The 17,369-nt window shown below is 38.5% G+C and overlaps 1 protein-coding gene across 1 annotated transcript; it reads left to right on the top strand.

Moving 5' to 3' along the window:
• Positions 1-26: 26 nt before the first annotated feature.
• Positions 27-10,722, top strand: pane1 (proliferation associated nuclear element; the record flags this gene model as incomplete). Its single annotated transcript, XM_079264363.1, has 6 exons — positions 27-83; positions 1,127-1,203; positions 5,355-5,453; positions 7,444-7,523; positions 7,711-7,802; positions 10,573-10,722. 6 exons carry the CDS (start codon positions 27-29, stop codon positions 10,720-10,722), a joined length of 555 nt encoding a protein of 184 aa, XP_079120489.1.
• Between the last annotated feature and the right edge of the window lie 6,647 nt (positions 10,723-17,369).

Raw genomic sequence — 17,369 nt, 5'->3', positions numbered from 1 at the left:
GCTGATGAAAGTATTTTCATGTGAAGATGTCGCTGCTGAAGCCATTTAATAAACTCCCTGGTCTGAACACGGCGAATATCTTGGTGAGTTTTTTCTCCCTTTATTGAATTGTTGGCGGCGACGTCTGCGTGTGTGTGTTTTTCATGATTGATTGATTTATTTATTTTTTTATTGATAATATTCAGTCTCTTAGATTCATTTTTAAGATGTAAAATAATTGCCAGTATATTATCGTAACTGACAGCACTAAAAATTGCCTTTATGGTTCAATAATGAAAGCCACAGTTTTGTGCATTTTCTATATTTAATTGAGAATTAACAAATTGCACTGAAAAAAATGCAACACATTTTTTTTCTTGTAGAGATCACAGTACTACATTGTAATCAGTTTAACATTATTAATATATGCAGATTTCAGGTAATGTGAGGAGAAACTATAAGAAATCGGTGCCTAGCTATGTAAAAGAAGAAAGCTTCCAGTAGGGAGGCACCGATCCGCTTTTTGGAATTTCCGATCCGATATCGATATCTAAAATTTGAATAACTGTAGATACCGATATTTGCCGATACCGAATCTGTTTATGTGAACATTATTGTGACTGGTTATTATTGCTGTTATAACTGTGTAAGATTTCATTAGGTTGTAATAAATGACCCATCCTTTCTGAAGTTACCTCACCAATACAAATATAATAACATTACAGATCTAACAATATCAACAGGTTTTATTCTCATTTGTCATATTTGACCTAAATACAACTATAAATGCGTGGTTTTGAAACAAAGATCTCGCTTTTAGTGTAACAAAAAATGTCACATTTTAACATTCAAGGCATTTTTTTCTTTTAAAACATGTCTGAAGCATCAAACACATCTGCACTGGCTTGACTTGTGTGGTATTGTGGTGGTGGTATACTATTGGTATACTTTTATTAATACCAAGAACGAGTACATACGCTTGGTATTGAGCCAATACCAGTATTGGTTTCGGCTCAATACCAAGCTTTCAGCACATCTGTTGTTTTCAGACTACAGAGTTAGTAGATTCTTTGCTGTTCTACTTTTCTATTGTGCATATATGGTGGTCATTGGGTTTTGTGCTGATTTGAAGTGTTTTTTTCTGCAGCTGGTGGAAAGTGAGGAGCAATTTCAGCAGAGTTTAGCAGATGCTTTGGTGAAGGAGACCAGTATCATTGTGAATGTGTGAGTAGTGATCTGCATTGTTCATTCTGCACAGTTCAACTGTCTGATAGTAGTAATGTTCCAACTTTTCCAATTAGAGCACCTGGAATACCTTATTTATGAACACATTTTCCTTTTTTCTTTTTTTCCCCCTTTATAGTAGCCTATTATTAAAAAGCTTAAAGTATTAAAGAGCTTTTGGTCATTCCGGTCATTTTGCTGCCCCTTATTCTTTAAAGACTGCCAGAAAAACAGAGAATGGGTACCAACTGTCAGGTCGGGCGGTGGGGATGTGGACCCAAATGCAGGGAAGAGCCACAGGGATGCAGATTGAAGGAGATTTATTTAAACCCAAGGAACTCAGGGGACTACAACAACAAACAAAATGATCCAGCAACCAAGAACTGAAACTGAGGGGTATAAATAGACTGGGGAGCCAAACAAGAAACAGGTGTACTGAATGAACTAAAACAAGACCAGGGGCCTCATTTATTAAACTGTGCGTAGCAACGCTGACTACAGGTGGAGTACGTACGGAAAACAGGAAATGCTGCGCAAAAAAACTTCTCGATTTACAAAACAGTGCGCACGCACGTCCTACACCACGGCATGTCTGGTTGTGGAGAACATAGTTCTGTTCTGCGCTCTGGGTTGGGAAAATGAGTGATCAGCCCCAACCCGTCATTCATTTCCCTTTGGAAGGTGCCGGACTCGACTCCAGAGTGTCCAAGCTCATCTGCAGGGACAGAAAAGCCACTGTGCGCCTTTACGCATTTGGGTGCATTTTATATCCAACCATCACTTCATGTTTTGTACATCTGCAGGTGGAGGAGACACCCTGGTCAGCCTGATGATGGGTGACCACGTCATTTTAATGCCATTGTTCATTTAGACTTTTATTATTATGGCAGCTTCTGTTTGACTTATTAACTGTGTGAAATGGCTTTTATAACATGTAGAACTGCTTCGTTTCAGAACAGATTTTAGTGGTTGATGTTTTACGTGGTGGAGGAACAATATCATATGTGCAATTCTTTTTCTTTTTTTTCTTTTTTTTTTTTCTTTTTTTTCTTTTTTTTTGCAAACGCTGTTAATGTACGGCATTCTGCATAAAGGTTTATATTGGATTTTCAACAAATGTATCAAATTTCACACCAATTCTTTGGTTTTATTTTCAACCTTTGGTGTTTCCTGTTTCTCCAGACATTGTGCGTACGGCAGGGTCAGAGTTGGCGTGGAGGTAGGGACGTTTTACTGCCAAGTTGTGTTTTGATAAATCCCAAAAGTTGACTATAATTGGTGTACGCCTGGTTTTGTGCGTGCGACAGCTTGGTAAATGAGGCCCCAGGTGAACTCAGCGAACAGGAAATCAATGAAGCTAAACAAATAACAAGAGAACCAAACAGGAAAAACTACAAAACAAAAATTCAACTACATATGTTAGAGCTTGAAAGTTGAATATTTACTGTGACCACCTTTGTTTATCATGAACACAGACTGAACCTTCTTAGAGACCTTTCTTGTAATTTCTTCAGAAATGGTTCTCCGGACTTTTTGAAAGACTTTCCACATCTCTTCTTTGGATGTTGTCTGCTATTTTTGTTCCTTTTTTTTAAAAACGATGATCCCACACTTGTGTCATAGTGTGTCCACACCATATACTGCCCAGGTGACTCATCAGCGAACTGATCAGCCGGGGAATCGGCGAGATCAGTGGATCCCAAGCTTTTTCAGCAGGGCCCCCCTTTCATCAACAACAACAATGTCAAGCCCCCCCGTCCCGTCACATGAACCAAAGAAACATACTGAGAAATGCTTCCTTAGTTTAGTGACTGTATTGTAGGTAAAACCATGTCAGAGTCAGTCTTATGATCCATTCTTCTGCTTTAGTGTGAAACGTTTTAAACCAGGAATCTCTTCAAACTTCTTCAGGTGAGCCGAGTTTTCAATGAGACGATGCTGCTTTAGTGAAACAACTCCGATAGATATGATAGTTTATTTTATGCTTTATTTCTAAAGTAGCCTACAGGATTTTCTTTGTATTCAGGCTGAAAAGTCCCCAAGTGGTGTTGTAACTTGTTTGGCTTCATACTTCATAATGTTAGAATAGAATATTTTGATACATGCTAAAGACTGTTGTTTCTTCATTACCCATCAGTGATTATTACTAATACTTGACTGTTACCTGGTCAGGCAGGAGCAGATATGCTGCATCATATTTTCTTCTCTTCTTTTAGTACTTGAAGTCTGTCTTGTTGATTTATCATCATTCATCATTGGTACTTTTACAAATTTTTCCAGTACCAAAAACTCCCAAGTTTTATTTCGCCTTGTGGCCCCCCAGTTTGGGAACCACGGGGTGGATGATCCGCTCAAATCCGATGTTCGGCGAGAATTCCCCTTTAACCACACGGGTGGAACGAACAAATCTATGTTGGTTTGCTGATAAACTTAGAAAATGTTCAAACTTGAAGAAATAATGGATTTATTTAGGAGTGGGAAAATCTAATAGAAAACCGGGATTTTTTTGCTTCACAATTTAAAAAAAAAAGATTTTTTTTGTTTAAAGAAAAAATTGATTTTTTTTTCAAACAAAAAAAAAAAAAATCCATTATAAATTTTTTGGTCATTTTTATTGTTTTCATTGATCTTTTTACTTTTCTTTTTGGGCATTATATCAGCAGAATGATGGTCTGGATACTGGGTTGTTTTTTCCTAATTAAAATCAAGAAAAATGACATGGGAAAAAAAAAGTTTTATACGTTTATTTTGTTTTTAATCTACAAAAATCATCAATATCAAAGAATTGTGAGAATTGCAATTTAAGTCGAATCGCCACCCAAAAAATCTGAATCGAATCGGGACAAAGGCATATCGTCACAGCCCTAGCTTTATTTAATTTCAGTAGATATTTTCATATTAATATGATTCTAAAACAACATCTGGTGATTCGATGATTATTTTCAGCAGCTTGAGGCGGCGAAGTTATCTTCCAATCCAGCTAATTGACCTTATTTATTAAGAGAGCTCCAGTGGATACTGTTCCTCTCTGCAGACTAAGACTTTACAGAAATGTGTACACAGTTCCAGCTTTATCTTTCTTTCTTTTTTTTAAAAATAATTTTTATGATGAATCTTGCCCTAAAAAATCAATGCGTCTGTTTTTCTGGCAAATCCTCATTTCCACCAGCACACACACACACACACACACACACACACACACACACACACTCCCCTCATTTAACTCCTCCCCCACTGCTTGTCGTTGCTTCAGCGGGTCATCGCCCGGCTGATGGGAAAGGAGCGGACCCAACAAGGACAAGGCTTAAGGAGGATTCCTGTCGCCGCTGATTTTCAGTGAAGATCTTGTATCATTTTTGCACATCTCAGCATTTTCTCCTTCTTTTCCGTCCTTAAGAATGACATCTTTACCACCTGTCAATAGAAACCATTAATATTGGTTTATTGCCAACTTGTTTGTTATTTGTAAACACGCAAAACACCAGGTCGTTCCTGGAGTTATTTGCTATTTTATTATGTGAGTTAACATAAAACACATTCCTCTGAACATGGTCAGATACAAAGACTGACCTAAAAATGAGCGAGAAAGCAGTCGATGTGCGAAGAAAGTCCACAGAAGTATTTCAGAAGTTTCAAAGAGCTGAAGATGAAGCGTCTGGCTGCTCTGAGGCAAACATGTAAAGAAACGAGGATCCACTTGTGCAGTATTGTATATGGATATGGAGACAGAATACTGAAATTGTTTTTTTGTTTTTTTTTGTTTAAACGGTCAGGGGAAGGGTTGGGTTGTGTGCTTGTGTCGGTAACGTGTTGTGTGTTTTTTCAGTGTGAAACTATTTTTTATTTTTATGTTGTTAAGCACTTTGATATGCTTTTGTATGAAAAGTACTGTACAAATAAAGTTTGATTTGATTGTAGTTGTGAAAGTTGAATCAGCTACAGATTATGTTGCATTTATTACACGTTGTAATTTCCAGATAGGTCTGATCCATAGCACTTTCATAGGTATGTAGAACCACTGCTAATATTCCTTTCTTTTATACGGACACTTTGAGTCGTGTGAGTAAATCCTTTGTGGTTTTTCCACCTCTGTTTGTTGCATATCTGATTAGTTTGACCCCGACCACCGACGCCTTTGTTGTAACCAACAGGAGGCTGGCTAAGATTCTCCCTCTGCCCATGGAGAACGATGAAAGTCGTCCAAGGATCGACCTGGTGGTGTTTGTCATCAATCTCAACTCAGAGCTCAGGTAACATTCACATCTATGATTTCCTACCCTTCCTGAATGCCACATCTGTGGAGGTTTAAAGAAAAACCATTTCATTCTATTTGGCTTTAAGGAAAAAAAAAAAACATTAAAATCAAGACATTCAGCGATTTCATAAAGAGATTTGTGTTACATTAAAACAGTTATTAATAAAGTTTTTATCTCAACGTGGGCAGAAACCCTGACTGTAGGCCTTCACACACCTCCGAATATTTCGTCTGAATAATTCGCATGGAGATATTTTTTATGGAATCAATGTGAACATTCATGTCAGTGACTTAAACCCATCCAGAGATTTTTGTGAGTTTTATTTTTCCAAACTGAGGTAGATCTTTGTTAATATTCACATCCGACAGAAATATGATCGACCAATCAGAGAAGGCGTGTTGGGAGCTATGCAGGCGTCACTTTCACTGCCATTTCATTCAAACTTTGACTCATCATTGTCAAGCGTCTTTATTTCTTCTTCTCTGCTTCTCAAAGCAACTAGCGAGCTGCCAAAGCAGATCCTCCAACTGTTCTACGGACGTCCTGAAACGGCCGTCGTTCAGCTTCAGATCCTGGATATTAAACAATGAAACTCCCAAGTTTCAGTTCAGTTTATTTTCCATTTGCGACATTAAAACCACAATGGAAAGCAGCAGTAAGAGCACATTAGACAAACATACAACACATGTAAAGACTTCCTAAAACAGAGTAATAATAAAAAATAAATAATAAAGATACCTAAAACGATAACTAAAACAGGGATGAGGTGCATCATGAGGCGTTTTCAGTGTGTTGTTTGAAGCCACAACTGCTGGAAAGAAACCTTAATGTGTGCCAAGATGTGGTGCATTTAATACCGTCTACCTGAGGGCAGGAGCTCAAACAGCTCAGTAGCAGGATGACCAGAGGGATCATTAATGATCTGGAAAGCTCTTTTTAGAAGTCTGGATTTATAAATGTCCTTTCCAGAACAGCATGAACCCAGAACCTCCTTTTCTTGTCTTCTGCAGCATCAGCACATGATGTGGAATCCACCCTGCAAGATTGTTTGATCATTTTCAGCATTTTTTAACAGTTTCACATCCGGCGATATGACCTTTTAGTAATATCCCGATATTTTTATGGCATGTCACGATATACGATATATATCTCGATATTTACCTCAGCCTTGAATGAATGCTTCGGTGCATACAATCACATCAGGAAGAGGATTTTGTGTCTCCATTAAAACATAATTGTTAATACTGCATTAAGATATGCTGATTTTAAACATTCATGCCAAAAGGATGAAATTGTAACGAAGCAAACTGATCAAAACCGAATTGATTGAACAGTTAAAGCAGTGGCAGAAACATGTCTTTTTAAAACAAAATAGAGTGCTTTTGCATGATGTAATAAATGCAACGTATGAAAATAATATAAATTCAAGTGCACTTTTTGTGCAGTGCATAACCTGTACTATTTTTCTTCGGAACAAATTCTTCCTCCTCCGTTTTTTGTAACTCGCGCTGCTACTTCTGCCGGAGTTCTCTGCTAGAAAAGCTGCTACGCGCTGCCTCTCATGACGTAGCATGTAGCTCACGTTATGTATGTAACTAGGTGCGCTTGCTTTAACTCTCTGTGCAGAGAGTCAAGGAGGAGGGAGGAAACCCCGCCCACAGCTAAAAACAAGTGCGTGACAACAGGATACCCGAATATGACGAATATAGACATTTTCTATATCCCACAGGGGACTAGCCACGATATCGCAAGTATATTCAATATATCGCCCAGCCCTAGTTTCGCATCGCAGTTGGTGTCTGTAGACAGAAACGCAGAAAATTAATCTCTTGATTATTAACGTTGTGTTTATTCACATCGATCCCGGCGTGTAAAGAGGCATCCTGTCCAACATCTTCCATAGTGCAACATAATGCATCTTGTCTGGAGTATTTTATATGTTGAAGCAATAAATTCTGTTATTCATGCTGATTTGTTTTGTCAGTCTCCAGTCAGCGAATGCTTCCCTAAAATATCTGGACCCTGGATATTTCCTCGGAAAAGTCTGCTTCATGGTCACTAATGGTAGGACAAACTTCCTGAATTAAATCAACAAGGAGAAGCGAGGGGGAAAAAAAAGAAAATTAGATTAAATGTAGTGAAAATCTTTTGATTCTTCTGTTTTACATAATCATACGTGTGATGTTATTCTCAGTAAGTTACTGCGCCACCTTCCTGCAGGAGGTTTTTATTCTGCTACTATATCTTGCAGCCCGTCGTGCTTCGGTCCCAACAGAACGCCTGGACGCTGTCAGAAAGCTGGCTGCTTCGCTCCACTGCCCCCTGTTGTTTGCAGAGGATCAAGTATGTGTTGCTGAAATCTCATTTCTGATGTTAATGTCAACAGGACGTCTGCAGGTCTTTTTTAGTTTATTTATTTCAGGGTCCTCAAAGGTTTGAAAGGTTCTCGCTCTGTTTATTCAGCTTCCACATCCAGTCATGTTGGCTTGCTAGTGGTTGGGGAACATCATACCAGCGGTCCTCAGTCCCGGTCCTCGAGGGTCGGTGTCCTGCAGGCTTTTCAAATGTCCCCTGATTTAAATCAGTGTGTATTTAGCAGACATGTACAGAGCTTATCTGAATCAGGTGCGTTGCAGCAGGGACACATGGAAAACCTGCAGGACACCGGTCTTCGAGGACCAGGACTGAGGATCCCTGCATTATAATCAGACTTTATCTGGACTGGTTTGATCACATTAGCTTGTTTTTCTAAGCCCTTCTGGGAAAAAAAAGCGTATTTAGAGGGAAAGTAGACTTCTGTTCCACATTATCCTTTGCAAATAGCACCGATCTGCAACAAAAGGCACATCAGGGTCCAAAAACGACCAACATGAATATCTACCGCCATTTATTTTTTTTATCTTGAATTTTAATGTTGTGATGCAGATTTATTTCATATTTATATTCCTAACAATAATGTGAAGCTTTTATGCTCCCACACAGAAACCACCGAGGCCGACCTGAAGCGGGACGTGTCATTTATCTGCTGCCGGTGGACCTGACAGATCCGCCATGTTGGCCGTCAGGAGGCGAGGCCGACCCGGCGGATCTGTCGGGTCCATCGGGTTGGCCAAAGTGTTGATGAATGACACGTCCCTGCGGTCTGATGAAGAGTGCAGACAAATCCTGAGACACAACTAATAAACAGTTGACTACTGAAATAAAATTAAATTTTTCAAAAATAATTCAGTGAAATAAATAGAAATTGGAGTTTATTTAATAGGTTTGCCTATTCTATTCTATTCTATTCTATTCTATTCTATTCTATTCTATTCTATTCTATTCTATTCTACAGTCATTTAGCAGACGCTTTTATCTAAAGCCTCACTGGTAGATCTGTCATGAATAACATCTGATCAGCGGTCAGATAACGTTGCTCTGGAAGAATGCAGAAAAAATTGTCTAAGAAATGTACAAAGCATTAGTTTACGTATTATGAGGAACGTAATGCAAAAGTTGTTTCTAGGCAATGCAAAAGAAAAATAAAAAATCCCACATGTCACCACGGCGGGAGCAGAGCTCCGTAAATCCGTTTTTTTAACAAATTAAAACTTGAAGGTAAACGCTGCAGAAATCCTCTGCAAACTGCTGATGTTTTAAGCTCTGAATCTTTTTACAGTTTTTTTTTCTTTAAAGGTAGGGTATGTAAGATTTTCATTATTTTCAAAATAAATTAACTAAACAAATAACTACAATCATAATTAGATAGTTTTTTTAACATGTAGGTTCCAGTCTGTCCATATTTGATGCGTTATTAAATTGCAATTTTAATTAATGACAAAGACCCTTCTTGAATGTTTTCTGACCAGTAAAAAAAAAGTACTTTTTTTCCACCAGTAGGGGGAGTATAAGCCCATTTATTGCAGAGCGGCTCTGAGCTATAGCTCACAAGCGATTCCTGCCCTCATTGGAGCTGGCAAGGAGGAGGGGTGAGGCGTGAGTTTTGCTCTTTACTGCCAACCTGTGGTTGTTTGTGGAGGTAGCAGTTTTGTGGTTTTGCTCATGACCTGGTGTTTGCCACCTGGTGGTGGAAAGAATCGCCTTGAAATCTTATATACTCTGCCTTTAAAGGGAATATATCATGCAAAATCCACTTTTTAAACCCTTAAATTCTCGGGTTGTGACGGTGTTCTCGTCACGATTCAATTCGATTTTGATTTTTTTTGGGGGGGGGGGGGGTTGTTTTTTAGACTGAAAACAAAAAAAAATGCTCAAAACTTTTTTCGCTCGTCATTTTTTAAAAATTTAAATTAGGCAAAAACAACACAGTATCCAGACCATCATTACTTGTCATCCAAGAAGACAAGTAAAAAGATCAATTAAAAAAAAAAAAGACAAAAATTTTATAATGAATTATTTTTATTTATTTGGAAAAAAAAAATTTTTTTTTAAACAAAAAAATCTATTTTAAAATTGTGAAGCAAAAAATCCAGATATTTTTCCACCCCTATTAAATACATGTTTTTATGCTCTTTTAGTGTTTGAAAATGCAGAAAACTTGATGCTTCTTATATATCTTTATATTCTTTTATCATCATTTTTTTCGGTTTATTTAGTTTTCTCTGTTCACTGTCACATTTTCTTGTCTATTACGTCGCAGTGTTTGTTGTGGGTTTTCTCAGTAAGGTCCCGGACCTCCGGGTAAATACTGTGATAACACACCATTGCGATGCATTCATTTGAAGATGCGGTTCTGCAGGTTCATCGTCTTCATTCTCCCACTCTGGGTCAGACTCAGTCTGGCTGGATGGACACATTTTTCCGTTGCTGATATCTCAAGTAAACTAATAAATAGCTTCTCTGCCAGTAGATAAACGTATCGCTGCTACTAAACTACAAATATGTCCGAACAGGGTGGAGTCGAAGTCTCATTCACGTGTAAAGAGTTCGCACCAAAACAAGTAGCATTGAAGACGTGCCTTTAGAACAGGGGTTAACAAGAGGTGTGTGGAAGTGGAATTACCTGGAACTCAGACCAAAGCATTGCATGTAGACCAGAAATGAATGATTTCCATGTGAAAAGGAAGAATTTGAAACACTCTAAAAGCTCCTGCATGTTCTTCCTCCCCTCCAGACACCAGAGGGAGTGACCAGCGCGGCTGAGAGGCTGTTGATCGTCCTGAAGACGGCGGCCGGCGATGTTCCGCACACCACTGCTCTGTACCTGTCCAACCTCACCAGATGCACTCTGCCTCCAGACATCGACCAGCCAAGCTTTGATTAAGATCAATGAGCAAAGCATAAACATTTCTCATCTATAAATATGTGATAAGAAAATATTGTGAGGCTGTTGAACAGCAGAGGGACCGAGGAGGCGGAAGTGGGTCCTCCAGAGCGTGACCAAAGACACAATGTTATTTATAATACTTCAGTGTGGTTTCCATTGCAGCAGTCGACCATCATGCACATCTGTTAATCACTGTTAGGTCTTGGAGTGAGTCCTCTCACTTCCTCTCTGCCCTGCAGAGCTGCAGCTGTCTGACTGTGTCGGACTTTGTCAGATCCTTGACCATGAAAGAGCAGCCAAAGTCAGAACACACACTCTGCCAGTGGGGCATCTCATCGGGTGAATTGCATTCATCAGTCAGTTTTATGTTGTTTTAACAGGTCCAGTAGCTATTTCTGACTCAATCTGCTGTCTTGTAAAAGAAAAAAGTTGACTGTTTGTGAGCAGAAATGCTGAAAGAAGCACATCAAAAGCAGGCAGAATGCAAATATGTAAATATTCACAGACATTCAGACTTGTGCTGCCTGTATGGCTGAAAAAACAGTGTGTCTGTACTGCCCATCTCTAGTGCATAGAATTGTAATAAATATTAAGCTTTCTATGTAAACGTTGGGATGTTATGTAAATTGTAAATAAAGAGAATGATGATTTTCAAGCGTCATAAACTTGTTTTATTTCCAGCTCAACAACAAAGATGTTTAACCTTTTAAAACCTGACCCATGGAAAAATGGTGAGAAAATCTTTCATTCATACATATATATATATATATATATATATATATATATATATACATATATATATATATATGTATATATATATGTATATATATATACATATATATATATTTATATATATATATATATATATATATATATAATATGTATAAAATATGGTCTTTAGTTGACCCTTGAACAAAGTATACCAAAAGCCTATTTTAGTCATAAGTGTTTGGTGATAAAAGTATAATAAATACAAATGAATGTGTAATAGAGTAAACTAATTGATAATGTGGGTCAAGGTGTATTAGAACATTTGTATTATAGATAATCAAATAAATAGGTTGATTTAAATTATAAGTAAGCATATTTTGTGCATGAATAGGGTGCATATTACAGTAAACTGCTTATATGATAGAATATTATGTATTATGGTAAAGTACTGGATATAACATGAATGGACAGGACATGCATGCATTTAGTATGTAAAAATGGATGTAAAGAGATGGATTTGAATATGTAAATAGATTTTATTCCATGATTGAACAGAAGTGCTGATGTGCTGTGTACAAGTTTTTGTTTTTTGATGTTTTAATTGTGCCGGACCCCAGGAAGAATATCTGTAGCTTGCTACAGCTAATTAGTTTAATAAATTAAACTAAACTCTGATATGTATGAAATATTACTATTAGTGTAATATTTGCTTCCTGGTGTCTGATCAGGGGGCGGTCGATGGGTATCAGATTGTGTTTAACAGGATTTTGAGCATAGTTTTTACCACAAAGTGATGCAAAACATCCCAGGAACTTTGTGTATCAAATATATATTTGGCTTTAAAGGGTTAATTGAGACATTTGACCGTTTTCTGGGAAATATGAATGCATTTTGAATGTTTTTCACAGCGAAAAGTTCAATTCAATTCAACTTTATTTATATAACGTCAAATCACGGCAATGCCATCTCAAGACGCTTTACAGACAGAGGGGAAAACATAATGAAGGCCAATTCATAACAGCCTATATAAGGAAACCAACAGATTATGTTGAGTCCAACTCAATCTCCCATCCTGAGCAAGCACACTGGCAACAGTGGGAAGGAAAAAACTCCCTTTTAACAGGAAGGAAACCTCCGGCAGAACCCGGCTCAGGACAGGCAGCCATCTGCCTCTGCTGTGTGGGGGGAAGAGGACAGAAAGACAACAGACAACAGGAACTGCTGCTCCCGGCCAGGGAGACCTGCTGAGACAGGAGACATACATGTTAATGATGCAACACTGTTATGGGGGGGTAAAAGAAAGAGATAAAGAGAAAAAGAAAGAAGCTCAGTGTATCAGGAAATGTCCCTCAGCAGCCTAAACCTATAGCAGCATAACTAAGGGATGCTAACCATCCCTAGCTATAGGACTTATCAAAAAGATAAGTCTTCAGCCTAGTCTTAAAGGTGGGGAGGGTGTCTGCTTCCCTAACACTAACTGGGAGCTTATTCCATAAGAGAGGGGCCTGATAACCAAAGGCTCTGCCTCCTGCTCGGCTCTTTGAGACTCTAGGAACCACAAGTAAGCCTGCAGTCTGCGAACAAAGTACTGTTTGGTATATAAGGAACAATGAGGTCTTTGATATATAGTGGTGCCTGGTTGTGGAGGGCTTTATATGTAAGGAGAAGGATTTTAAATTCTATTCTAGATTCAACAGGCAGCCAATGAAGAGAGGCTAAAACTGGAGAAATATGATCTCTCCTGCTGGTTCTGGTCAGGACTCTGGCTGCAGAATTCTGGATCAGCTGAAGGCTTTTCAGGGCATATTTAGGACAGCCCAGTGATAGAAAGTTACAGTAATCTAGTCTCGAAGTAACAAAAACGTGAACCAGTTTTTCTGCATCACTCTGAGACAGAATGTCCCTAATTTTGGCTATATTACGTAAATGAAAGAAGGCTGTTTTAGTAACCTGCTTAATATGTGGACCAAAGGACAGGTCAGGGTCAAATATTACTCCAAGGTTTCTCACTGTAGCACTGGAAGCTAAAGTAATGCCATCCAGGTTCATTACAAAACTGGAAAATTTAGCTCTGAGTTTTTCAGATCCAACGAGAATTACTTCAGTCTTATCTGAGTTTAAGAGGAGAAAATTTTTAGACATCCAAGTCTTTATGTCTGTGAGACAATTTTGTAGCCTATTGGGCTGATTTGTTTCATCTGGTTTAAAGGATAAGTATAGTTGAGTATCATCTGCATAACAATGAAAGTTTATTCCGTGCTGTCTAATAATTTTGCCTAAAGGGAGCATATATAGCGTGAAGAGTATTGGTCCAAGTACAGAACCTTGAGGAACTCCATGACTTACTGTAGTTTGTGAGCAGGACTTGTCATTTACATGAACAAACTGAAGTCTATCAGATAAATATGATTTAAACCAGCTTAACGCTGTACCTGTAATTCCAATTACCTGTTAAAACAACAACAAGTTAAAACAACTTGTGTCAGCGACGTGTTGCGTCTCATCTTATAACAACTAGACATCTGTGAGGTGAGGCCAGTTGCTGGAGTTTCCTTCTGGTCATGCAGGGTTTCTGGCTGCTCTGCTCTTAACAATTCACAAAACAACAAATGTTTCTGTAGGTGGGAAGTCTGGACTGCAGGCCAGTTCAGCACCAGACTCTTCTGCTGTTCCACCATGCTGTTGTGGTTTAGCATTGTCTTGCTGAAATCTGCAAGGCCTTCCCTGAACAAGACGTCTGGATCGGAGCAGATGTTGCTTCACAGATGTGGAGGCTGCCCTCGTCACTGACACTAATGCAAACCCATCGCATCAGTGATGCAGGCTTTCAACTGTGCTGGATGCTCGCGCTCCTCTTTAGTACCAAAAGTTTCTCAAAATAAACCCCAATTTGGATTCAGAACAGCACAACTTTGCCTCAGACCATTTTAAATGAGCTCTGCTGCAGAGCAGCGTTTCAGGACCACATGTAGCTGCTTCTGCATGATGGAGCTTTAACCTTTAGGGTGAACTGTGCTTTCTGGAAGTTTTCTGAAGCCCATTCAGTGATTTCCAGCAGAGAATCCTGCCTTTTGTTTTTTAATGCAGCGCTGCCTGAGGGCCACAACATCTCCAGCGTCTGATTAGACCTTCAGCCTTTTCCCCTGCATACAGAGATTCCACTTCACTCTCTGAAGTTTTATTTTATCTTATACACTGACTCGACGTTCGACAGTTTCCAGACAGTTTGTCACGTTTTGGTAAACATCTGAGAGGTCCAGATCCTTTCGTACCATCATGTTACTAACCTGCTGTCATTCAACCTAAATCGTTGTGAAATGCTCCCCAAATGTGTCTGATTTTTGCCATTTGCTACACAAACCTTTCATTGCTCCTCTCACATCTTCTGGACATACGTTGCGCCATCTTTTCGTTCTGTTTTCATGTCTATGTTGCTCAGTCTTCCAGCTTTTGTAGAGTGGATTGTACTTTAGTGTTTCGTACTTCACAAATATTGGAATAAAGTTTTGAAGGTAAAATAATAACTTTCCTTAAATTTAAATTTAAAAACTTAGTTTAGGCTTTGATTTTACTGAAACTTTCATTTAAAATAATATTGGTTTTATTTTATTCTTACTCTATATTTGCCATTGAACTCATCTATCTACACACACACACACTCATACAAACTAGAAACTTAATTACCAGTAAAAAAATAAAAACAAAAAAATTAAAACTTTATTAGAAAGAAAAATGAAGATATTAGACCATTAGATGTTAAATAAAATGCAGAAGCAACTTGTGAAAAAGGCTGCGTGACCTGCTGTAAGTTGATAAAAGACCCGATCGGTCGTCCTGTTTAGCGTCAGCCCCAGTTTGACCTCAGCTCAGACTTCAGAGAATGATGAGGAGAGATGAAGGCAGAGTCTGGCCCTGATGAACCGTGCAGGGCGTCACGTCTGCAGACACGCACTCTAATAAAAGGTCATCATCACGGCATGTGTCTGTCAGACAAGTCAAGCAAACAATGTTTTGGCATGAAGTGAGGAACTGGAAGGACAACAAGTGGTCTCTGGGACGGAGGAATGTCAGTGATAACGCTCATATCTTTCACTTCCCAGCTCTTTCACGTCCTGCTTGTCCATCGTCGTGGACAGAAGCACTTGACCGCTCCTGCTAAGAGGAAATTATCCTTTTTTTCCACTTACCATGACAAACGCTGGTGTGGAAATGTGATTAGGGTGTCTTACAGATGCGTACTCTGTGTGCATCCTTGAGGTTTTTTGGGACTCCACACCTAAAATCTGTAGGACTAGATGGACTTTGACTTCCAGATTCATATTCAGAGTGCATCTAATTCAGATTAACATTAACTTTCATCCTGTTTTAGAGTTTATTTCCCCACCTGACAAGTTGCTGTTACACTTTCCTTTGAGTCATCCATATTAATCATTTTCTAATTTCCCTGCAAATCAAGTTCTACATCTTCATCTTCTTTTAAATGGCTTTCAACGGAATGATCTTTCATTGAAAGCAGATGTGTTTCAGTTCTTCTCACAATATGAAAGCAAATATCAAATCCTCCTCCCAGACACCTGGTCTTACAGCGCAGCTGTCCTGCAGGTTTAAGGTGTCTCCTTGCTTCAGCACATCTGACTGAGAATGTATTTTTTGCTGTGCAGAAGGTCAGAAGTTGTTGGTGTGTTGGAGCAGGAATGCATCCCAAACCTCCAGGACAGTTTCTCTGGAGATCTCTGTTATAGATGGAGGAAAGCTCTTTGCCCATGTGGAACAAACCAAACAATCCCTGAAACATGTTGGATATTGGAGCATAAAACAGCATGTAAAATGGATGATGAAGCTGGAAAACACAATGCTGAAGCAAAACCCTCCCCACAGTGAGAACCAAGCAGAGGAGGTGATTTTCTAGACGAATCCAGTTTAAATGAAGATGTTTGGATGTACGCTCTCAGTACTTTTGACATCTCCATTCCAGCCTTCATTCATTGGCTTCCTGTTAGATTTCATCATACAGCTCATCTCAAAACTTTAAATGACCTTCATCCCAAATACCTGTTTTTATTTATTTAATTATGGAGGTTAAAACGGTGGAGTGTGTGTGGAGTTTGCATGTTCTCCCCGTGTATGTGTGTGTTCTCTCCGGGTACTCCGGCTTCTTCCCACTGTCCAAAGACATGCATGTTAGGTTAACTGGTTACTCTGAATTGTCCGTAGGAGTGAATGTGAGCGTGAGTGGTTGTTTGTCTCTGTATTGGTCCTGTGATGGTCCGGCGACTTGTCCAGGATGTACCGGCCTCTCGCTCTATGACTACTGGGATTGGCTCCAGCTTCGCCATGACCATTAATTGCACTAAGCACTTAAGAAAATTTAATTTGTTTATTAATTATTTATATATTCATTTATGTATTTATTTATTTGTTTATTTACCTGTATTTATTTTATTTTATTTTATTTGATAAAATAGTAAGAGAAATTTCTGATCTCAATGGGACGTCCTGGTTAAATAAAGGTATTTTGTTTGTTTAATTTAATTTCATATTAAGAGTCATTAAATTAAATACGTTCATATCCATTAATGGCTTTAAGATTATCCTGAGGAATGCAGGAGTAATGTCAATGTTTTTCATAAAAAAACGTCTCTGGCTTCTTTTTTTTATTTTTTATTAAATTATGTATTTGTTATATTTGGTTTTGACTCTGTATGGCTGCTACCTTAGCCAGGTCTCCCTTTTAAAAGAGATTTCTGATCTCCATGGGACTTCCTGGTTAAATAAATAAATAAAGAAAGAAATGTTTAATTTAATTTAATTTAATTTAATTTAATTTAATTTAATTTAATTTAATTTAATTTAATTTAATCCCCCCCCCCCCCCCTTTACCCTCTAAAGTCACAAACACTTCATCCTTTTCCAACCTTCGAATCCCTCCTTAA

The sequence above is a fragment of the Telmatherina bonti genome (genome assembly GCF_933228915.1).
Source record: "Telmatherina bonti genome assembly, chromosome: 3".
NCBI lineage: Eukaryota > Metazoa > Chordata > Actinopteri > Atheriniformes > Telmatherinidae > Telmatherina > Telmatherina bonti.
This window is presented reverse-complemented; position numbering and strand designations above follow the sequence as displayed.